General features: G+C 38.7%; 1 protein-coding gene across 3 annotated transcripts in view; it reads right to left on the bottom strand.

The window, feature by feature from the left end:
- The window catches only part of arhgap29b (Rho GTPase activating protein 29b), a 31200-nt gene that overhangs the window by 5507 nt on the left and 393 nt on the right, over positions 1 to 25300 (bottom strand). Inside the window, exons 2-15 of one of the 3 annotated variants that reach the window (XM_005924627.3) lie at positions 24517 to 24908; positions 11573 to 11716; positions 7425 to 7524; positions 7037 to 7109; positions 6725 to 6785; positions 5971 to 6120; positions 5314 to 5378; positions 5095 to 5205; positions 4822 to 4902; positions 4315 to 4482; positions 4043 to 4180; positions 2182 to 2369; positions 680 to 846; positions 42 to 176 (exon numbers count right to left, since the gene is read on the bottom strand). In XM_005924627.3, the coding sequence (XP_005924689.1) occupies positions 42 to 176; positions 680 to 846; positions 2182 to 2369; positions 4043 to 4180; positions 4315 to 4482; positions 4822 to 4902; positions 5095 to 5205; positions 5314 to 5378; positions 5971 to 6120; positions 6725 to 6785; positions 7037 to 7109; positions 7425 to 7524; positions 11573 to 11716; positions 24517 to 24817 (1882 nt within the window). In that variant the 5' untranslated portion in view covers positions 24818 to 24908. The other 2 variants (XM_005924628.3, XM_042222037.1) reach the window with 2 other exon arrangements.

Here is a 25300-nt window from a genome sequence, read left to right as displayed (position 1 = left end):
AATGAATTTATGAGACGTTTTAAAATTTAAAGTCCTCTTACCTGGACTGGCAGTGGGGGAGTCCATGGACCTTGACTCACTGCTGCCTCCAGCACTTTCTGAGTCACTGCACATCCCACCCTGGCTCCCCTGACTACTTGAGCCCCATGCTCTCAGTGGGGTCTGGTTTCTTAGAGCTGCAAAAGCACACACAGACCCGCAGTCACACACAAACAGAATAACAACAGAAAATAAAGCTACATGGCAACCGCTCGTGAAGCGACATTTGTAGTGTCAGTTTTACTTATTTTCAGAAACAAGCAGTTTACACAGATATTCCAGACTTATGGTGATTAAGCAACACACAACCCAAACTGTTTTGACTCTAGTCAAGAGAACATTTCCATGACTCAGAACACAGGGTAAGTCCCTGAGAGGTTCATATAAAGACATTCAACCTCCAGCAACAGTGCCAATCATTCTTAGCTTGTTTCTAAAATTGTGCAGTTTCTAAAATAGTACATAGCTATGTTGGATAAAGGTTTATTTTAAGACTCCTCTTTATAGCACTAATGTGACACCAAAGGGGAATTTCTGTGAATTTTCTTGTACAGACACAGACAACAACCATTCTTTTTGACCATTATACTTTCAAAGTGCATCAGCAAGTTAAATAAACTTAACATGTGTTTGAATGTACCTTGTATGTCTGTGCTGCTGCTGGATCTGTGCTCACTGATCTTTGCAGGCCGATGTATGGTACTGTCTGTTTCCTCTCCGCTCAACACGTCACAAGAGGTGGTGGATGCCTGTGACAGGTTGCCGTGGGAGGAATGATAGCTGCCCACTGACCTTTTGCTGCCAAATCTGAGAAATAAAGTTGGTATTTAAGGCTTTCAATTAGAACTTTGATTATGACTAATTGTTTTGTTTTGTTTTTAAACCCTATTGCCCTATTCAGCATTATTACATTTCAGTGTGTATCGGTCGCATTTGGACAGGACTGCTGACTCAACCCTTACTTCACCTGGCGCGTAGGTTTTTTGCTTTTCTGGCTCAGAATAGAATTCCTTTGATATGTTTTTAATGCATTTAAATACAAGATTTAAGCACACTTTTATCATGCGTATACAGTCTCAGCAATATTTAGTTAGTACAACAACTGAAAAGAATTAAGAGATCTGGCAGGGCTTTTTTAATTGCACAGCTATAAATACATGTTGATAAAAGTCATACAATTTTTGTGTGTGTGTGCGTTATGTGTTATTATCAAGGCTTTTTTTCAGAAGTAACTTGTGCTCTGGTAAAAACTGAAAGACAACATTAAGGAACAGAAACTGAAATTAGGCCCAGGAGCAGACGGCTACGACACATAATGTCACGTTAAAAATGCCTTTAGAGAAATGGAAGCACAAACGTAGCTAAGTACTAAGTTCACATTCCAGACAGACAGCTATTTTAGTCTGTAGCAACATCTGTAATTTACTAATAATAAGTAATGTACCAGCATCATTAATTGTTCTATTAACTTAGTGTGTATTATTTTCTTTGTAATAATGAGCATTTATCTTATTCAGACAAACTACATAGTGTTGGGACTCCTCCAAACCAGAGCCATACTCTCACGCTCGCAATCTTCCCTCCTGCATTCAGCCCGAGCCACAGATATTTCCTGAGGAAGGGCAAGAAATTCAACGCGCATTCTGTCTCTCCTAGTTTCTTTCTCTCGCTCCAACTCTGACTCACTGTTAACCTTTGCTGAAAGAAGAACTGAGAAACTTCCAAAGGGGTGTGAGCGACAGCAAAAGGTACTTTCAAAATCAGCTGTCCAAAAATGAAGCTTCAGTTACAATGACCCAAAAATGCAACACAACTAATACTTGTGAGTCTATTTACAGACAGTCTGTGTCAACTCAATTAAATCCAATGATCACATATTATGGCAACATGTACAACATTCTGCTGAATTATGGCAAATTTTAAACTGCAATAAAGTATCACAAAAAAGTATAACAAGCAGGTCCTTCTTAAAAGTACTTGTACAAAGCTAGGAAGTTTTGATTTTAAAAACATTAGTTTCATGTTATGCATAATCATTTCAAAGCCATTTTTATTATAAGCTTCCCTCTTAGCGGACCAATAAATCATTAAAATTTTTTTAAAAATTCTAGGATATGAGTTTGCATTCATAGTCCTTCATACCTTGTATTTTCGGAGGAGATGGAGTCGGAGTGAAGATGCTCTTTAGGGAGATTTTTGGACAGGTTACGCACAAACTCTGCATAGCATTCGCCCGGCTCATACAACTTGGCATTCTCACTGAGGGCCTGGTAGTGTGCAGGGAGTGACACAGTCTGTGTCTGCTGCATTTGAAACCAGTTCACTGTCACCTGAAACCAAAAAAACAAAAAGAAATTTAAACTGGATGAGTCAGCAAATGACACATAAAGAAAGAGAGCCAAAACAACTGTAAACAGTTTTTTAAAAAAGCTATCCAAATCTACATGGCACTATGTGAAAAAGTAATTTTCCCTTTTTAAATCATAAATGAATTGTGATTAACCAGAATTTTTGCAAAGCTGAGTTTTTCAAAAGCCACACCCAGAGCTGATTACTGCCAGACTGCGAAATCCATAAATCACTTATTTAGAACCTGTGTGACAAAAAGAGATCACGCCACAATCTAAAGAAACTTAAATAAGAGATGGTAAACCAAGTCACTGGCATCTATCAGTCTATATCAAATACACAGCCATTTCTAATAATTTGAGACTCAGGTGAACCATAATCCATTATCCACAAAAAGAGAAAACTTGGAACTGTGGTGAACTTTCCCAGTGAGTGGCTGGTCAACCATATTACTCGAAGAGTAATCCATGAGAGTTTCGATTCTGACCAAAAAGAACATAGAGGCTCGTCTCACATTTGTCCAAAAGCATCTTGATAGTAATCAAGAAAATATTAAGTTGAAACAACTACATAAACCAATAGTCAAACATAGTGCTAGTATGGTGGTCTGGGGCTACTTTGCTGCTTCAGGACCTGGACATATTTCCATAACTGATAGAACCTTGAACTGTCTACCAGTAAATCCTGAAGGAGAACGTCCAGCCATCAGTTTGTGTGCTCCAAAACACTGCATCAAGTCCACCTCTGAATGGCTCAAAAAAGCCAAAGTGAAGGATTTGGAGTGGTCTAGCCAAAGACTTAAATTTGATTGAGATGCTTCGGCATGATATTAAACAGGCCATTCATACTCCAAAACCTTCCAATATGTTTGAATTAAAAAAATTCTGCAACAATGAGTGAGCCAAAATTCCTCCAAGACGATGTGAAAGATTCATTGCCAGTTGTCGCAAATGCTATTAGGTTTAGGGAGCAATTAGTTCTTCAAATAGGGCCAAGTAAGTTTGGATAGCAATTTTCTATTAATAAAATTTTTTTTAAAAACTGCATTTTTTATTTAATGAGATGATCTTTGGGTCTAATACTAAAATCTGTTTGATGATCTGAAACATTTAACTGTGACAATTATGCAAACAGACAAATCAGGAAGGGGTCAAATACTTTTTCATGGCACTGTAATGATTACGATCATACTTGGACTCATAGTCCAAATAAGAAAACAGCCAAACACTGACTAAACATATATAGAGCAAGCTTTTACTATTTGAGACCTTTCTGAAATTTGAATTGATTACCCAGTACTGTGGTCACAGTCCATATTTCAACCCTCCTCTAAAATGTATATAAAATAATCTTTTAATTCATAATTCTTTTTAACCCCAAACTAAAGAAGGGCAGTATATAATACAGATATCAGTTATATAGTATTCAAGCTACTTCTATTTTCAGTTATTATGGAGAAACATTGTGAAATGAAATCACACAGAAAGAAACAGAACTCCAGCTTTTGTGAAGGTTTGTCAGTTAAACTGAAAGTGATAACATATTTAAGTTTTACAGTTTCATTTTGTGGTCTACATATAAGATGTACGCTTTTTTTTAAAACAGTGATTGTACAGTCTGAATTACTCTTTCAAAAATAGAAACTGCTTCTCACAGCTTTTAGTGTGAGGTCACACTGGAAGATCATTTCTCGGATCTGAGTCAGGATAGTGCTCTTCGCATTAGCCAGATCCATTTTCCTGCTCCCTGCGTCAGCTATGCAGTTCTCGTACTGGCCCTGGGCCTCCTCCGCCTACCCAAAACAATGGACAGAGAATAGCATAAGGACAGAGAAGAAATGCGCACAGAAAAATTACTGTCCATACCAAATAATGCCACAAAATATTGACACCAGTTACTTTTTCTGTTTTCATTTCTCCCGCCCACCTTTTGTAAAGCCTCCTCTTCTAGCTTTCTCTTCTTCTCCAGCTGTTTGTTCCCAGCATTAGACTGATCCTCCTGAGAGCGACTTGCTGCTGACTGGGCTTTTTGGTATTCCTCCCTCCTCTGGGTCTTCAGTACCCGTGCCTTTCGCAAGGTTGCATCTGCCTCTTGCTGCCAAAGCCACACAGATCAGCCACAAAGACCATGTGATTAAAATGTGGCATATGTGTTCAAAAGTTATCATAAATTTAATCAGATACGTTTGACGGACGATCAGCTTTGCGTTTAAAAAGGCACACCGAAGTTCGTTTGTTGCCATCGTCTAGAAAATTGGACATTTTTCTATAATAGAAACACCACCTCAGTCACTGATGACTAATCTCCTGGCAGGTTGATAACATTGCAACATGCTCTGTGGAAAGCTCACCAGTCTGTAACACTACAGTGGAGCTCTTCTACTTAGCTACGAGTAATTATCAAACAACATCTACACAGTGATTCTGTAAATACCATTTTCTTCTGCTCCCTCTGCCACTGCTCCTTGATTTCTTTCCTCAGCTTATCCAGTTCATTTTTGCGAGCCACAAGAGGCTGAGAAGAAATGAAAGTCAACAATTACACTTCAGTATTACTTGTTAATAAAAACGAGGCAAAGAACACACAATTTATAAACTAATGTACTTTTACAGATTATTTTATGCAATGAAATAACCCAACAGATGTTCTTTGTTAGGGACAAGATAAAGTGGTGAAGGGCCATAATTTACTTCTCGTTACTCTTACCTGCATGAATTTATTGGTCTGAAGAGTCATGGAGGTTTGAATAAGCAGCTGGTTGTACTCCATGTCTTTCTTGAATGCAGAAACGTAGAGGTCACTGAATGGCATGTAGTCCTTCAACAAACAAAAAATATGTATACATGAGTCTTTGGGGTTACTGTATAAGACCTAACAACCAGCCAATATAATCAATATTGCTTTAAAGCGTGGCTACTGAGTTACCTTTTGACTGGCCAGTGTTTTTGCAGACTCAGCCATTTTGACGTAGCTTTTAGCATTCTCAATATCTGAAAAATTGAGAATTAATTAAGACTGCTTAATAAGAAATGACTCAACAAAACTATATTTACATACAGTTCATAAATAGATAATACTTTATTAATCCTTAAGGAAATTCTGTATTAAGTATTAAAGCCCTACCCTAGTCAATTTGTAGCCCTCTACTGCCTTACTTTTTGTTAATGTAATTGTCTAATATAATAAAGAATGGCCTATTGACAATAAGGCGTGGTAGAAATTATTTTTTGAATTACTTAAATGTAAAAATAATTTTGAGCAAAACATTAAAATGATTTTAATCATTGAGAAGTCTAAATGGAAAGAGTTTTTCTTCTGAAATCTAGCTTTCCCCTGAGTCTGAGGAAGACAAATAATATTGTAAATATAACAGCAGAAACAGTTTTCCAAAAACTCCTCTAGCTTTGTCCATGGGTCAGTTATATACTTTACTGTTAACTCTATTTATCTGCCTTTTGCAGTGCAGATGGTGTGGACTTATACTGGCAGCATTTTCTTTCTGGAAAAAAAATCGAATATAATGTCCTAAGCCCTGTGCAGTAATCCATTGTTTCCAACCTAATAAACTGTCAGTAGTCTCACCCATGGCTAGCCGTTTTTCCATCCAGGCCAGAAGATCTTTGATGTACTTGGAGCAGGTCTTGGCATAGAGTAGGGCGGACTCAACTCCACTGTCATTCTTCAGCAAGGTCAAGTCAACTTCCTCCTCTCGTGGCTGTGACACTTCTGAGCCTGTAAAGTCAACAGAAGAGAAATCCACATGTTTAGTAGTATGACTAAAATATCTCAATGCTGGATTGATGGAACTCACTTTTACTATCCAGCAGACGTGTGTGTGTGTGTGTGGGAGGTAAATGAAGGGGTAAGAAAAACAACAATGAGGTCAGCGGCATTGTCAGTGTAGGTGGATATGAAAGGACTAGGCATCTTTTAAAATAGTCTAAGAGCAGCGTTTTCTTTTTACAACCTTTTCTAGCTACTCGGAATCTGATTCAACACAAATCCCATGTGTTTCCCATCCCACACAGAACTACTCTTTAACAGGCAAGGAATGTCAGATATGTGGACGGAGAGGAAAAAATGAGGATGTAGTATGAAAAGGGCAGCAGAAATAACAGGGGTGGAAGCAGAGGTTTTAAGGCGGGTCTACCTCAGGCACTCAAGAGTCCAAACACTAAATCACTCTGCTAACACACAAACTGACACTTCAGGCTGCTCTGACAGCAACAATTAAATGCTTGGTAAGGAAGCCATTAATAGCTCTTACATATCAGGGTGATGTTTTATTTTATATTCATTGCGCAGAGATAAATGATGAAACGTGAACAACACTTACCCACAAGCTCCCTTTTCTCTGAAACATATCCCTCGGGATCCACAGAGAGGTTGTCAGAAGACTGTGAAAAAGACATTTCAGATTATAAGGAGGGAACAGCAGACATACAATCAAAGTCAGACATCAGAGGCAGCTGGGATTTCAACAACCCAATTAAATACAGAAAGCAAGTCTTTGAGGCTTTTTTACTTGGGGGCGGGGTAAAATTGCTGCTTTAAGTGCACCCCTTTGAAAACTGTCACCGTCAAAACAAAGCTTTAGAAAAGATATATGGAAACTGTGCAAGCTGGGAAAAGGAAGATAGTGTCTCACCCTGCTTCTGTTTTTCTGGGCGATCCCCAACCCTGGGCTGCTGTCCACATCTCCCATAAGGAAGTCAGAAACTCTAAAGGTATATATAATTGTGTACATATATACATATATGTCAGAATCCAGTTTAAAAGAGAAGCATGTAAACGCCTGTGGTCAAAAATGCAATCTATTCAATAACAAAGCAACTCTGACAGATAGTATTTACACCAAAAACACAGAACAAAGCCCAAACCTGCTATTCAAAATACATGACAGAGACAATTATAGCTTCACAAGACCAATAAGTTGCTGTCTTGAGCTCTAAAGTCAGCCCAACTTTCCTGACAACAACACAAAAAGTAATAAAATCCAGTATTGGTTAAAAAAAGTAAACAAGCATTGTACTCACACATTGCCGAATGTGAATGCCAAAGTGTCAATGGATGTGTGTATCTCGGCAAATATAACTTTTTTATTCTCTGGGTTCACGGTTGTGGAGAAGTTAACAGCTGTGGAGAGTGACATACAGGAACTGTGGTCAAACAAAATGGAATTACAAACCAGCTTTTGTATACACAATCAATCAACAATAGCACTGATACAACTGAATCTGTATGTGGCTAGATGACAAGTTCATAGCCTCCAAAGCAAAAAACAAATGCCAAACAGATCAAATGAGTGACCTGTGAAAAAATTCTAAAATTAGTATTAAAAAAGCAACAATGGCAAGCACATTTGTTCTTGTTTTACCCGTGTAAGCCTCTAAGATCATAGTTAGGCTTTTGCAGGAAGTGTTTACGCCTCTATAAGTTTAAGTGGCTTCAAGTAAGTGCTGACATACTTGAGGATGTATAAAAAGTCAGTAACACAAGGTCAAGAGGTTTAATAGAAATGTTACAAGAACAGCTTAAAAACCGTGTTAAGAGTAGAAGCAGCCAAACGCAATGACGTGCAGCCTGCATATCTCCCTACCCAATCAAAATGTCTTCCTGGAGCAGGTTCAAAAGTCTTCAGAGGTTGATATTCAAAGAATTTACAAAAACAATTACAGAAATTCTTCCTCCATTTAAAGGTGTTAATATCCCTGGGGCCATCTTCCAACGCTGATCATTCACAAAAAATAATCAAACTACACACATGCACACAATCTCATTCCTTCCTTTGTGATCTGGTAACAGCAAAATGTCCTTTGACTCTAGAAATCCATCCAAGACTGAAAAATCTTCGATAAAATGTACACAGAACTTTCTTTCTCATAAAACACTTAACTCAGCAAGAACACGCTTGCAGAAAATAATCAGGACAGCTAAAGGCACAGTCAGTGAAATCTGACTGAGCTGAGTACTTCCTGTCTGCCCCACAACAGGAAACACTCACACAGCTTGAGTTCTGTGACATGTAGCAATATATTCAACACTTACCTTTTCTCCTTGCCGCCTCAGTTGTCTAGCAACTGGGACCAAAAATCTCTAAACAGATCTCGTTTCGAGAACACTTTCTATATTTTGTGCTTTCATTTTCTCATCGTGAGTAATCTCCATCCATGCCAGTTGTAAAAGCATAAACTATTAAGTCCCAGCTTATGAAGAAGCACAGAAAAGTCACGGCATCCTGGCTTGAAGAGGCAACCCCACTTTCCAGGGAGACACTCGAGGACACCAAAAAGAGAGGAGGTGTGGTGCGAACCTCCCTGCCGTGCACCTCACTGGCCCTGAATGCTAGCGTACAACTCAGCGCGGAGTTCTTCCTCAGGACATCCTGTGGGTCCTTTAACAATGATTCCAGAGCTCAGCCCCCCTTGTCATGACTGAAATATGGAAACTGCATCATTCAAGTGCAGGACCCATTGTTTTCTCATGGTTTAGCTGTAAGTAGGAACATTAGCTCAGGAAAAAGTATGCTAAAGCTGGTGTATCATTCTGACTTTAGATGTCTCAATGTTTCTATTGGAAGCACATCACCAACGTTACTTGAATGTAATTGGCTCTATTACTAGGTAAAACTAAAACAACAACTGTGTTTAAATCCCCCAAAAACCCCAGAATCCATTATCAGTAAATAACACACTTTCCTAAAATCAATTTAATCATTCTACAATAAGGAGCACAGGGACATAAGATCGCCTTTGTCACGAACACACAAGACTGACTCCTTTAGACAAACACACTCTTTCAGCTGTAAGCATATTTATAGACAAAGGGGAGCAGAAAGCGAGGAAAGAATTTCAATAAGCTGAGGAAGTCAACACTTTTATTGCAATGCCCTGCAGTTTTCAGTAGTGGGAGGGGAAAAGGAACACATAGACGAAATGTGACCAGGAAAGAACGCTTGACTTGGTTTGTTCTGAGCCAATGAAAGTCTGTGAAAAAGATTTTTATCTTTGTGACGACACACAAAGACACAGGCTAAAAGTTGAACTGGAGCACAACATGTTTCTGACATTGTCAAGTTTTCGACACAGCGTCAAATTAAGAAAAACAATAGTAAGAGCATGAGCAGATCATATCACACATGAAACAGGTTAGACAACCATGTGTTTGAAGAAGAAAGGAGGAATTTTTTTTCCCAGTGAATTTTGGCAGCTGTCCCAGTGCTCCAGGTGCCATGACCAAGCTTCAAAGAGGAACATGGGCGAAGAGATGACACGGTCTGAAGACAGTGAGGCACACAAGGCCTGTTATCATCCAGACCTTTGACTCTTCATCTGATGTCTAACTGATTCATCCCTCTTTCAACCTCTCCTTTTCGATCCTCTGGCTAGCAGCCTGTGTCAGTATTGTGTTACCTACTGGCCATTAGGGACAGTTCAACCAGGGAGAGTGTTGACATAAGGCACCCCCTTGTGGACAGGCAAACTCCAAACTCAACTACATATGAACGCACTGGCTTTAATGCAACACTCTATAGCAGAGCTTTACACATAAGGATCAACACCACACTGCCATGTACAGAATGACACAAGCCTGACATCAGACAGAAGTGTTGATTTTATTTTCATTTTCAATCTTACACTACATGCCCTGGTTTCCACGTGTCAGCATGCTGGTTTTGCCAGGGTTTTCAGAGAGAAGTGGAGCAATGTAGTTCCCCATGGGCCTCCATCTCTTGTTAAGCAGCCAAAGCAGGTGGGTCAACAATAAATAATTAAATAAGTAAGTGGACCATTGCAATTTAAAAAATAACTCTGTCACAGCACGTAGCTTTTAAACCACATTAATCTCAGCAGTGGCATTAACTGGAGAACTGTTAGTCCAACCACAACTAAGCAATGCCTTTTCTAAAGAAAGAAACTGTTGTCTCCAAGTACCAAATGACTCAATGAACTTGGTTAAGGTCTTGATTCATGCGTACTCTTGTCCAGTTTTAGTTTTACTGAATACTTAAAAATAGTTAAGGTTTTTAAAATTCAAAAATTCATCCATTCTCTTCCGCTTGTCTTCATCAGGGTTGTGGGAAGAGTGGATCCAATCCCAGCTACCATAGGGAGAGCCAGGACGTGAAAAATATTTTGAGAAATATTTTTCTAATTAGGGATCCACCCAACTTAGCTCATATCAGGGTATGGATATGAATTTCACACTAGTGCTTACTTTCTCTTCACTTCAGTTCTACTTCATCTTTCTTTTTGAAAATTTCTGATATTTAAAATATAGCTATAGCTTTTAGAATATATAACTGACAGCACATATTCTAAAATTTAAAATTACATCAACAAAGTCATTTAATGTTTTAATCAATCTGATATGTATAATTTACTCTCTAACTGAGATTAAAAGAAAAAAAATAGATTTTTTGCAGCTGTTCAGAATCTTTGTGCTGCATAAATATGTCTAAACTAAGCTGGTGTAATTCTTTGTCCTTATGACTCATGCCATCAGTAAAGATCAGTCTTCACAGTGCCTATAATTTCTTTGGCTAATCTGTCTATTTTGTTTCCCTTTTGTATTCTCATCATTGTCAAAGCAACACTCAGGCTACAAACAGGCATTCTTGAGTGTTTTTAAGGATTAGGTCACAACACAAATATTGAGATAAGCCAGGTGACCTGTCAGACATCCAGACACCTTACAACACAGGTAAAAACAAAGAACAAAGAAAGCAAAAGAACAAATGCGACTGTAAAGATCGACAATCAGTTCTGTTGAAGGCTTCCACATTAGCTGAAATATGTATATATCTATCTTGAGTTCAAATCAAGAGAAGAACTACACTTGCAGTGGATCTCAATTCCAGCAGATTAACCTCTCAGTTGAGCTTCCCTTTGTTTGTGTTCATTTGTGAGACAGGAAATGGATCTGTTGCTTAAGGAATAACAACTTCTTACAGTGTGAGCTTTTAGTAACATTTCTCCAAGCCGACCCTAACCAAACAGAGATCAGTGTAATATTCCAGCACCGTATTTGCCACACCGATCTGAGAGACTGACGTATACCCATATGCTGACATCAGTGTTACAATCGTGAGATTCCACGCATCTATATTTGACCATCATCTGGGTGCCAGTGTGCAAGTTCAACTGTGTGTCTCATCCATGCATACTAGCGAGAAACTACTCACCTTTGACCTTAGCAATAACTGTGCCAGCTGCTCCCAGAATGTCAGAAGAGTTGAGCGTCTGGTGTTTGCCAATGACAATTTTGAGGATGCGAACTAATTCCGCCAAACGTTGCTGCACCACCTCCTGAAGACCTTCCAAATTCTCTGAGGGAAAAAAAAGGAGAACACATGAAAGTATTGAGAACATAACAAGACGAATCACACATTTTCATCTATTAGTCAAAATGAGCACCATTACACTGCATTTTAAAGTTAGTTATGTCACGTTAATTCTTGGCATTCCTTTGTCAGTGTCACAAACAATACTTCACAAATATTTTTAAAATATTTTTGGAAACTATGAAGAGTCCGTCATGTTCTGAAAAACTGCATAAAAACCCAAAAGCTACATCTTAGACTCTACAGGCCTCAGTTAGCATATTAAATTCATCACAGCACAATTAGAAAAAGACTGAACAAGTATGACCTGTTTGGAAGAGTTGACAGGCGGAAGCCTCTTCACTCTAAAAAGAATATGGCAGCACCGCTCACGAATGCAAAGTTGCATCTGAACAAAACCACAAGCTTTCTGGAACGATTTCCTTTGGACAGATGAGACCATACCGCAATGTTCAGCAGAAACCAACCACAGCATATCAACACAAACGCCCCATACTAACTGTCAAGCATGGTAGTGGAGGGGCTTGTTTTGCAAGGACTGATCTGACCATGAACTCCTCTATGTACAAAGTAGTGTTGCTATGATGCCATTTTCAATACTATAGGGAAAATTTTAATGAAAAAATAAAAAGAAGCTTTTAAAGAAGCTTTTAAAAGAAAGATTACAATACTGGTGTAATTTTTTTTTCCTGATCAATAGATTTAGTAAGATAGAAATCAAGGAGAAGGAATGAAAGCAGAAGCAAGGATTAAATGGAGGAATCCGAAGAAGGAAGAATGTTTTCCAGAGTCCAGGGAAGGAGTTGATACAGGCTCTGTGTGGTAGGGAGGAGTTACCAGATGACTGGGAAAGGACCGCTGAAATGGTGAGGGAAACGACCACAAAGGTATCTTGTGTATCCTCTGGATTTCTTAAGGAAAGACAGAAAACTGGGTGGTGGAATGTGGAAGGGAAGGAAAATATTCAAAGGAATGCAAAGAAATAGTGTGAAAGTCAAGTTTATGGCAAAAGCAGACAGGAGTACTGGGAGCCTAGGTGTGGCAAAGCAAAGGGCTTATAGCGAATTATATGTAAAGCTGGACACGGAAGGAGAAAATGACTTTTATCAATTAGTGAGGCAGAGAGACTGAAACGCAGAGCTGGATTAATAGATAGAATAGATAGATGATTAATAGAGAGATGGAAATTTACTGACAAGTGAAGAATGTGATCAGAAGATTTGAAGAAGTCATGATGATGATTAAAATGAGAGAAAGAGGGACAGTTAGTCAATCAGGAGGTGCAGAGGATTAGCAAGGAGGAAGTAAAGGTAGCTATGAAGACGATGAAAAGTGGAAAACTGGTTGGCCCAGATAACATGCCTGTGGAGTTATGCAGATGAGTAGGAGAGAAGTGATTATTGAGCAGCAGCATAGCTTCATGCTGAGAAACAGCAATACAAATGTGATGTTTGCTTTGAGAGTGTTGTGGGGAGAAATATAGATAAAATCAGAAGGGAAGCATGTCAGAGAAGCATGTCAAGGTCATGTAGGACACATATTAGGACAGCAAGACAGCAGTGAGGTGTTTGGTAGCAGTGACAGATGGATTCAAAGTGAGGGTGTGATGATATCATAGATTCGCTTTGACGTCCTTCTTGTTTGCAAAGGCGATGCTGAAAAATGAGGTCAGTTTGGAGTCTCCATGGTATCTGTGGACTACAATGGGTGCTATACACTGGGAGACACAGGATGAAAGTCTGTAGAACCAGGACAGAATAGATAGTGTGTAAATGAGAGGGAGGCAGGTGGAAAGGCAAAGATGCAAGAACTAGAGACAGTGAAGGTAGATGAGTTTAAATACCTGCGGTCAACCATCCACAAGAGAGATAAAGAAGAGAGTGACGCAAGCCTGAAGAGTATACAAGAAGGTGAGAGCTGGTATGATGTATGGTTTGGACACTATGGTATTGACAAAAAGATATGACGCTGAGCTGGAGGTGGCAGAGTTAAATAAATGCTGGGATTTTAGTTAGGAGTAAAAAGGAGGGGCAAGATTAAAAATGTGTATATCAGTGTGACAGGTCAGGTTGAGCTTTTTTAAGACAAAATAAGTGGAATAAGGTTGAGATGGGTTGGAAATGTGCAATAGAAGGTTAGTGGATATACTAGACAAAGGATGGAACTGCCAGAGAGGAAGTGCTACTTAGTGCCACCACTAATGCCATTGTTTTGTTAATTCGCCACAGCTGCTACCTGCTATCTTACTTATAACCTACAACTAATGTGGCAATCTGATAACTGCTAATAGTTAAATGTCTAATGTTAAGGTGTGCACTGGTCAGATTACCATTTAAGATAACTGCTTAATACTTGGATGCTGTCAAAACAGGAACTTTGAGATGCTTTGCCCAGTATTCATGTGCTCAGCTGCAAGTTACGGGAAAGGGCTTTATTTCTGTCTGCTCATGCTGGGTAAAGCTGTGTGTCAGCTGGAGGAGGCAAAGATGGGACTGTTTTTTATCTATACTGTTGTAAATGAATATCTAATCTGATAACAATTTTTAGTATCTGAGAATAACTTTTTTATATGATACCTATGGTACAAATAAAACTATGCATAAACAATTTGTTTTGCAAATATGGGTTGTGTTGTTGTTCATCTGATGTTGTATTTATTGAGGGTGATAAGGACTAGATTTTTTTTATTATGTCCTGACGTATAAAACCTTAGAAGGTGTGCTTTCTTTTTCACATAACTGTACGTTGTGTAACTTTTTTTTAATCAGTGTCTATAGCTGTGTCTCTACCAGTTTAAAGGTGGAAAACAGAAGCTTGTGGTTGTGACAGCAATGATCTCGGTTGCATGAAACTGCTGTGATGCAAGCTGTTTTCTGCTTCCTCCAGGCAGAGTGACAACACGTACAACGGAAGAGGTGCATGTTGTAAACAGGTTAATCTGTCTCAGTCACAACTTTAATATTCATATACATGGAGAGATGATGAATCCTGAAATGATGACGTGTTTTTTGTGTGTTTTTGTAGTCAGAAGTGAGCCAAAAATCCATCTATAGTTTCTGTCATTATTTCAGTCCTGATGGACAGGTAAATCTAATATTTATTATTAGTTATTAGTTATTAGGAATGGTTAGTGCAACAGTACTGGGAAGGACTTTGTGCTCCATACAATCTGTAAAATGAATACAAGTCATAGGGCTCTTTCTGTGGACAAGGATGTAGAAATGAAATTTCTACACAGTGTTAGCAACATAGAATGTTTAAGGGGGATTCTGCAAGATATTTTGAATGCCAGTAAAGTTACCCAAGATGACGACATGAAAAAATGTGCAAAATGCAATCTGATTACTCCTGTACTTTCTTTTCTTTATGTTATCACACTGCATCAGTGTATCACTGCTATGAAAGGTATCTCTTTCCTGTAAAACCACGCAAAGCCGAAGAACAGTTTTGCGTATCTAACCAAGAATTTTTCTACCTGCAGATTGTCTTCTTTCTAATTCCATAGCTGCTCTGATTTTTTTCATTTCTACATCATTCCAAGTGGTCGTAGACAGGGTTTTAACAGACAGCTGAGCACTTTGGGAAAAATAGAAGTCAGCATGAAAAACAATAAATCATGTGACACAAAGAACCTATGCACACAACACAGCAACAACAGGAGAGGAGTCCTGCTCTGATCCAACCTAATCACCAGAAGCCCTGTAAGCTTCACCACACAATAGGTGAATTCATCTTTAACTCACTGTTTTGGAAGAAGCAGGGGCACCGGCTGAGAAAAGAAACTCATCTGTTCTTCATCAAAGCTACACTAGCAGTCAGGAGGGTGAGGCGAGACAAAATTTATTGGAAATTTAAAAGGAATTAGAGAGGGAGTGAAAAAGAAAGTCTGGGAGTGGTTTTGTTGCACTTCCTACTCTTTTTTAAACACACACACACCAATCCAACTGGCTGGTGTAAAAAATGTAAAAAGGACCATTTGAAATTTTGACATCTCACCATCTGTGACATTTAACTAATGACTAGAAAAACAGACATTGAATTTAATTAAAAGAAATTCAAAGAGACTAAGGAAGAAGAATGGCAAGGTTAGGTTAGTAACAACAAGACCTGTTTTTTTTATCATTCACAAAATATAAATGGCTTAACATGGTCCATCTTGCCCCTCATACCCTGTCCAAAGGTTCCACCCAAGGATTAACAAAAAGGTGTCCATTACAGCAGGTGGTTCACTTGGTCATTTCCCCCAAGGTGCAAGGCCCTGACCTTGCAACACAGACTTTGAAGTCCACCTATTGAAGATAGGTCTTCATTAAGCACCCTTTCCTTCCTTTTAACCACCCCCAAACCCCCAACCCCCTTCAGGGATTGAGTGGCTAGCTCACTGGCTTTTGAAGATTTTCTTATCAAAGGCATGTGTGAGTCATATATTAGCATATAAGAGCCAGTCCTAATGAGATGCACACCTGAGAATTGTTTTGCTTAGCATGACACTAGTGGAGCATGACTGAAGGTTCTGTTACAGTATCACAGCAGTAGTGTAGATGAGAATCACCCATTTCCTTTTCCTCTGAAAAGAAAATAATTTAATTAGACTAATCTATTCTTCAGACCACTATAGGGGGCAGAAATTGTGAGGAAATAACAATAAGCATGATGTTGTGGCAGCAAGGACAAATGTCCTGAGCTAATCTACAAGATGATACTTGAAGCCAAAAAAGGCATTTTTTCATCCTTTGTTTACTGCTGCACTGCCTGCTGTCAGACATGTGGCACTGTGCAGAGCTAAAACACTGCACTGGAATGGCACAAATGTATAAATAGCAGCCAGCAATCTCAATTAATGATAAACATATTGCCAGCGAGCATGAACAAATAAAGACAGCATCTACACTGATGAGAGAAGAGTTTCATAAATCCACTGAAACAACATTTTGCACCACACCTGCGAAACCTGCTGGATTGTTTTGCTGGAATATAAATAGGCAAGCAAAAACAGTTTCCACATTTCAGTCAAGGGTTTGTGAAAAAAAATCTGCATATAAAAATATCAGACATTATACTATTCCATCTGTGCAAAAATACTTAAACTATTTTCTGACCAAGCTACACATACTTTTCCTTTTTTCTGCCAGTATAGTCTGGGCCCACAGCTAATTTCCACCCAAAAAATGCAAATAAAAATATAACCAAAAAGACTTTTCAACGTTAGGAACATGAATAAAGCTGCCAAAGCAAGGTCAGTGTTTACCATTGTTGCTTCTTTTTTTATTTTTTTAAATTGTATGAGAGTATCTTTGCTTAGTGCAGCATGAGACAAGTCAGAAAGCTGATTAGCAAAAAAAAGCAGTGGATGAGTGGCTTTGTCACAACAATGGCATCAAAAAGCTTACTGGAAATTCGCTGGTGATTGTGGGGGCCACTCCATTGTTCTGGTAGAGATGACAGGGTTGAGGCATACAGCCAGGCCACATTGTTTAAAGGAAGACCCCCTACCTACCTCAGTGATTCTCAAACCTCCCCTGTCTTTCTTTACAGTGGTGGGATGAGCTGGTGTTGTCCCAACCACACTTAAGGCTTAGTCTACTTCATTTACTTCCTACAAGATCAAGATCTCATTCTCTTTTAGGAAAATATATTTAAACAGAGGAAAATGCAGATACATATGCATAATTAAGACTGCAACCATGAAATAGCTGGTACTGTTGCTTTTAAAATGTCATAAACCGCTAATAAATTAATTAAGCTCTATAACATCATGGCATATTGGGTAGACATGCTTCTAGAATTAGTTCTAAATGTATTGGCCACTTGGATGGTTAAATAATATTCAAACGAACTTGAAACAAATAAAAAGCCAAACCAATAGCTGTTATTGTTTCTTAGTAAAGATAAAGATTTTCCTCAGTGTCCATTATGCTGTGAAAACAAGACCATATTATTGGACTTAATCTGAAAGTCCTTTAACATCTGCAGCCTTTTTTCATCTAATCGATTCTAAATAACATGGTTGAAAAATGCAATGGGTGTAGAGTGAAAAGTGGTAAAGGAATTAATCTAAAACTAGTGACCAGGAAAAGAAGGGCAATAAAAAGTTCTCAAACCACTCATTCAGAATAATCCGCTTCTCTGCTGTCAAATCTCTATGCAGTGTGTTGCAAACACCCACATATATAATTCCATTATATTCCTAAATACTCAAAACATGTGCTCCGGAGTACAATGTCTAAGCAGGTCTGTGGTGACTTAACTTTAACGTCATACAGCAGCTCAAACGTTGGGCCTTTAAATTAATGTTGCCTCGCAGATTATTGTGTGTGTGTCTGTGCACGCGTGCATGTGTGTGTGTTTGGGAGGTGGGTACCCATTGTGTCTAATAAAGCTCATTGTGAGTGTAGTGGTTGCAGAGACCAATCTAATCCAAATCTTCAGGTGGCCTGACAGAGGTTACAGCCTCTGCTCCCCCCACTGATAACAACAAGCTTTCAACTGGCCTGTCTGGACACGCGATCTGCTCGACATGAAACAAGCCTCAGGATCTCTGGTGGCACAGCGCTGCTTTGGGAAACAGCTGCAGGGCTTTACCAAGACCTTTCGTTCTTTTCTTCAAGAAGGAAAGGTGACACGTTCACACCGCACTGCAGCGGATGATTTTCAGATTTAGTTTCAGATGTATATCTGTGTGCCACATACCAGGTTGATGACACACTGTTCTGATTGGTGAATCAGCCATCAACCCAAATACTCCCCCTCCAATGGCCACTTGTTTGTTTCCATGTTTCCCACAGATAGAAATAAATAAGCCAAGCAGAGATTATACACAAATGTCTTCAACAGCAAACTGTTAAGCCAGAAAACATCACTGTATCATACTCTGCTGGTATTACTGAGCTGCCTGCAACTTGATATGGAATAGGTGGAATTGTTTTGTCAGGATCCCGTCTCTAAACACTAATTTCCCCTTCTGCCTAAACAAACACAGCATTGCTGGGTGCTGCTCTTTCTTTCCCATGCCTTGTTTGGAGACAAAGTGAGCCCCAGACTTAACAAAGACAGTAAACAGTGGGCAGCCCATAAACATCTACCTGCTCTCGGACTACACTGAGTAAGGTCTGGGCATCACTTCATTACATGTATTCTTGAATTTCTCTGATTAGAGACTTGAATTATTCTTATTATTCTTATTATTATCATTATTATTATTATTGTTAATTTTTGTTATTTGCACCCTTATTCATGTTTATAAAACTCTAAGGAAAATGCCAAGCATAATTTCTAAGAGCATAAAGTGACATTTTCGAACTGTCCAAAATCCCAAATCCATGATGATGATTTTTAGAGAAGTGCAGCAAATGCTTGAATTTGAAATATTTATTTATTCATTTATTTATTGTCTGAAGAATGATTCAAGCCAGTTAATGAACTAATAGTGTCATCTTCAAGGCTATTGTTATGATCACAAGAACGATGAATGCCTGGCACTGTTACAGAGGTTTGTGGCACAGGTATGTGATGACCTCACCTAGAGAACTTGGTAGTACAGAAGTGAGAATTAATCTCCACCTACTTGGCTAAATAACACTGTTTGATAAATGTTTGTAGAAACTGTTGTCTTGGGCAAGAGAAATGACTGATGCTTTTAGACATGTAAAACGAATAGACTAAGAACTTGTGGGGACAGGCACAAAGTTTTTGTTGTCTTCCTAAAGTCAGAGCTGGGGAAAAACAACATACAGTAGATGGTTTTGTTCCTCTACAAAAAACAAAACAAAAAAAACCCTTTATAGTTTGGCCTTGGCTCATTCACTGCTGCAAGTCTGTCTCCTGTCCCACAGCTGTAAATTTCAAGAGTCTGACCCAATCAGCAGCAGTAACATCCCCTGCTAGCAGGAGCTCCAGTGCCTAATCTAGCACTCTCCATGACCACTGTCCTACACAAACATCCACAGCCCATAACCATAAATCCCACCCCAGGAAACACACCCCAACCACAAGCTTGCACAAAAACATCCTTCAGCATCACAGGGGAAAGTTACTGCCCAACAATTCTAGCCTTTCTTTCTACTAAGAGCAGCAGGCCATTAAACCATTATGTGGTAAATTTCAGCTTTTCTCTCAATTGAAGGCGCCACCTGCAAGTGGCCACTTCAGTTGGCACAGGAGCACTTACGTGTGTGTGTATGAGTGAGGGAAAAAGGATATTTGTGGAAGCTATTGCTGTTTTTTTCCCCCACAGTGGCTTTATAATCACTAAATAAATAAAAAATAAAGGTATAGATGTAAAACAAATGACCCTGCTCAGTGATAAAGACAGAACATTTCTGAGAGCCACTGACCAAGTTTTAACCTTTTTTTAACCTCAAGAAAAAACATTTTGAGCAGAAAAAAAATCAAGAAAAAAAACTCCTTCTAACTGCTTCTAACGGTCTGCATCAAGTTAAACAAGTCATGCACAACAGTGAACATTTGCTCCTTTAGACAACAACACAGTTACAGGCTGGTACAGTGAGGCACAGAACAATGCAGCTTAACTGGAGTACAGCCAGATCTTATCAGAGTGTCATGATGACACCAACAGTTTTAATAGCTGAACATGGGCTTATGAGTCTAGCTGACTCACAGGCCTATGTTCTGTTCAGTTCTTCCTCATTTAAAGACATTTAAATCCTCTTAAAAAGAACTAGATTGTGTGAAGAACATCATCTTTAGTTTATCTTTGGACAAACTCACTGTACAATGAAAACCATACAATGACTAAATAAGCTCTTAAACTCATGGTTAGGCTCATGATTTAAGATGTCTAATCTACCATGATGTGCAACTGGGTAGGTACTGGTGTGAAATTCTTCTGCACCTGAGGCTAAAACAATAAAATAAGAAATACAGACTCTCTTGAGCAAAGAAAACTGTAAGGAAATAATATTTTGTATCCTGTTCCGATGCATATCTGCTGTTGTCATAAGAGACATTTAAAATTAAAGCCTCATCCCGTTAAGCCCCAATATCCCGAACTTACAATGGATACTTCTAAACACACATTCCTAAAATTGTTTTGGCTTGACGAAGGACAAAGTAGTGAGCTCCGTCACCAATTTCAACATTTTGAGGGAAAAAAAGAAAGAAAGAAAAATCAAGAAACAAAAAACTAAAACAGATATTTTAGTGTGAAATTCTAAAAGCAAAAGAAAAGATATGAAATGCTATCAAGCTTGTTGCCCAACATGTGACATTCATTCAGCGAAATACTTCTTTACTCCCTTGGAAGCAGGTTATTATTCTTCCTTTTTTATTATAACTGCAATTTCATGACAAGCTTTGCTATGTACTTTATGAATAGTTACCGTGGCCTCAAATTTAAAGTGTATTTATTTTGCAAGGTTTTTATCATTAATGTGCTTCGCACCTTCCAGTAGTCTATTGAAGGCACTATAGCTACAAGTGAACATTTGTTCAGAAGGAATGCAGAGTATGCAGGAGAGCGGGGGGATGGGAGGGGGACAGCAGCTAGACTGTGTGCAGAGGACTCCTTTTTCATGCTGATTAAAACTATTAACCAAACTGTCTTTTGCAGCTGAATACAGACAAAAATGGAAACGTAACAATGAAGAACCTTCCCCGACACTTTCATTGCATTTTAATGTTGGCCCTGCAGTACTGTGCACTACATTCATACTATTAAATGCTCTAATACTGACATAAAGGCCATTCATCCTCACCAGATGTGCAGAAATATTCTATCAAAAGGAAATTGACTCAACACTGACAACAATCACATGAAGGGATTATATGTGATTTCACTATATAATTTCTCAACTTTTCTTTTAGCAAAGATTTGGGCTAAACAATATACTGAAATTACATGTTAACATTTCACTACTTACAATTTCAGGCAAATCAACTCTAATGTTAGAGTTCAACAATTACATCAGGATCATAACACCATTATGAGTATTGTGTAGAGGGATAACACAATAAGGTTCATTGATTATAGGCTGTGAGATTGGATAGAGGTAATTTAGGGATAAAAGAAGCATGGGGACAGGGGTCACCGACTCAATCAAAGGTCACTCACCCTCACATGCTTTTCTTAGACCATATTCTTTGACAGCTTGATTACTGCTAGCTAACCATTCTTGTGAGCATTGTAACTGAAAGCCCACTTATAATACAAAGAGTAAATGTTCACGACAATCTATTTATGGAGAAACATTAGATGTTAAGTTCATGGTGTGTATGTGGGTGGTCTAGTTAACTCAAATTTATGGCCATGGATAGTCTCTGTGGGTTTCCACCAACCAAACATGTTGTGTGCTAATGTGTTGCCTCTTGGAAGTATGGTGTGAGCTCTTAGTGGAAAATTAAGTGTATTCCAAACTAACATTTGCTCTATAAGTGGAAATATGGGACTGATGCCTATATGGGATGCCTATTTGCAACAGGAATAAAAGCTTGCAAGATCTCAACAGGTTGCACACCTTTCAGAGAGAGAGAAAACACACATACACACACGCACACACAGAGTGCTCAACAAAACAGAATAACAGAAGAGACGACACACGTTTCGCTAACCTCCTCCACACCTCTCTCAAAACCTTCTTCCTGTCGCTGAGGCTGTATGTCTGTTCATGTAAAGGACACATAGAGCATGCTGCCAATCACACAACAGTAAAACTGTTTCAAACTGAGGCAGAAATTACAGTATACATTCCCCTTTAATAATCCTAATGATTTGAATATATTTCAGGATGTAAATTCATGGTTCAGTCATACATACACATACATACATACATATATATATATATATATATATATATATTTAAAAAAATGAAATAGAAAGTGCTGTTAATATGTTAACTCCAACCAAATTCAAGACTTAAAGATTAAGATGATAAGATTAGCAATTCATCACCAAGTCAACAAGGGATGCTACAATGTAGTAGACAAACATAGATGATGACCAAGAACCTTTGTGAATGCCTGATGTCTATGCATGTGTTGTGACCCATTGTTTTATAGTCCCCAAACTTTCAACAATATTTATGATTAAACTGATTTAAATGAAAAGCTGAGCCATCTTCCTACACTATATAGGGCTACTGTAAACCATTCATTCATCCATCTATTTCATTCATTTCATTTAAGAAATGGTCTTAAGACTTTGATTGTAAGATTTATTAAGCTTTAAAGATAGTTTTTAGTTCAAAGTACTATACCTGTTGGATTCATGTTTGCTAGAATTAAAATGAAAGGGCATTGTTTGGTTTTGTCTTTCTTTAAGTCTCCAATCATAGCCTCTACTTAAACTAGAACTATTGACTAAAATGCTTGATTTCTCCTACCATCTTTCGTTTCTTTTTATTGCTTAACTGCTAATTAAAAATGGCTCATTGTTTACATTTGCATGAGCAGGAAACCACACTGCAGCAACAGCATCTTGCACGCGCTGGTCTGCCATTCTGCTTATGTCAGTGTCTCGGCAAGAATAAACACTAATTCAAATGACATTATGGGGTCATACGGTATGATTTCATCCCACCTGATGAATAAGCACTGCTGTTCTTGGGGAGGTAAATACCCCAAATGTTTTTGTGACGGCTCAGAGTAACACTCAGCACGACAAGAACCAAGTCTCTCTCTCTCTCACAGAGGTTTCTCCCCCTCCCCCAAGACAGAGGAATGGCTAAACAACTCACTCCTTCTTACCAGAGCTACAGTAGTACTCCAGCATATGTGTGTCTTTTAGGAGTACAGTAGGAGATAAGGTTAACATAATCTTACACTTATAATCTGCGATTTAACATTAGTAGTCATCAATTATTAAACTGACAACTTTAAACTTTTAAGTGCTGATTATAAAAAAGCTCTAACAGCCCTTTCACAGCAAGCTACTATCAGTATTTATAATGTGTGAAATAATGAGCATTTGTGTGGGCAGAGTGTTTGTATATGTCTCCAAACAAGTGCCAAGCAATCAAAGCCAAGTGAGAAAAACAGAAAGAATGTAAACCCTGTTTCTGCTCTAATCTCTGCTCGTCCTGTATTCTTCTGTATAAAGTATGTAGTCATGGTGTAGCTGACGTGAGGCTGTTATCACACTAACATGCCACAGGTGGTTTTGGCTGTAATGGTGGCAAACTTTGGGAGGTAATATCACAAATGAAATGCACAGTCTTCCTGGGCACTTTGTTCAGAGTGTTTTACAGTTTCGTGTGCCACTAAATGTTGTGGTTAGTGAAGGTGTGATATAGTAATAGTGATTCCAAAACAAGATATTCACTACACTCTGCTATAAAAAGGTTTAGGTGTGTGGAATTTGCTACAACTGGCCAAACAAAGAAAACATGATGCCACATAAATTGGTGTTTAGTGGAATTTGCTGGCAGAGAACTTTTAACTATTGGGTTTTAGTTTCTCAGTTCAAAGAGCAAGGATTTTATTTCTAGACCATCGGTCAGCACTGCTGCTTGATTTCAGATACTTAGGTAACTGGAAAAACTAACTTTCCTGCTCTTATTTTTCTTTTCATGCTCTCTCAACTATCACTTGAATGTGACTTAGGATATCAAAGAAATCATAACTGATGGATTAGTACCTGTCAGCAAAGCAGGTACGGTGCTAACAATAGTACGTTATCATAAAATAACCTCAAGAATGTCCTTGAATCTGATGTTAATTGCGCATGCACTACCGCCCAGGGTGCATTTTCTTTCATCATCTGTCATTTTCTGGTTCCCTGACCTCCAAAGCCCCCACACAATCCCCTACATTCCAGCTCTACCTGAACTTACCTTTATACTGGAAAGCTTCTTTGAGGTTGTGTAGCACATCAGCAAACAACCGCACATCATTCACCAGCTGCATTACATACTCGACATCCACTCTGGGTGCCCCCATCAGGCGGGAGGTAAGGCCCATGTTGCTCAGAGGGTTTGGGTTCTTTGAACTGCGCCCCATATCCAAGGTCTTACTGGATCCAGCTGATAGAGGCTCTGTAGATGTCTCGGAAAGGTTCTGTGGCAGTCTCTGGGTGTGCTTTGTTCCACCGCCTCCACCACCACTACTGCTGCTGCCGCTGCCCTTCCGTAGCATCCCAGCATCCAGTGCAGCTGCGACCCTTTACTGGGGGTACAGTAGGCCAGCTAACCCCTGAACTCAGCACGCTGCCCTGGTCCGTGGACAGCTGAAAGACAGAGAATGACGCGTGGACTTGATGTCTATCTGTAGGTCGGGCTATTATCGTTATTATTTCAATTTACTATATTACAAAAAAACTATACAGTGACCACGGAACTCAACCTATATCATTATTATTATGATTATTATATGAGGGAAAATATATATTTAAAAAAACGATTGAGTTTCAGCACGTATAACGTTCATAAAAGTAATGGGGGGTTTTCTCACACTCTTTCATTTCTTTGAATTACTTTTGCTTTTCCACTTTTACTTAATTAAGTTTTTTGTAAAGTTTTGTAAAGCAACGTTTAGCTCTTAGCTAGTTAAGGTAACGTTAAGTTCTAAAAAAAAAAACAGCGTTATCCTTTAGTGACACACATTTTCACACACAAAAAA

This window comes from Haplochromis burtoni, unplaced genomic scaffold, assembly GCF_018398535.1.
Source record: "Haplochromis burtoni strain Fernald_Lab_line unplaced genomic scaffold, NCSU_Asbu1 Contig_78, whole genome shotgun sequence".
NCBI lineage: Eukaryota > Metazoa > Chordata > Actinopteri > Cichliformes > Cichlidae > Haplochromis > Haplochromis burtoni.
This window is presented reverse-complemented; position numbering and strand designations above follow the sequence as displayed.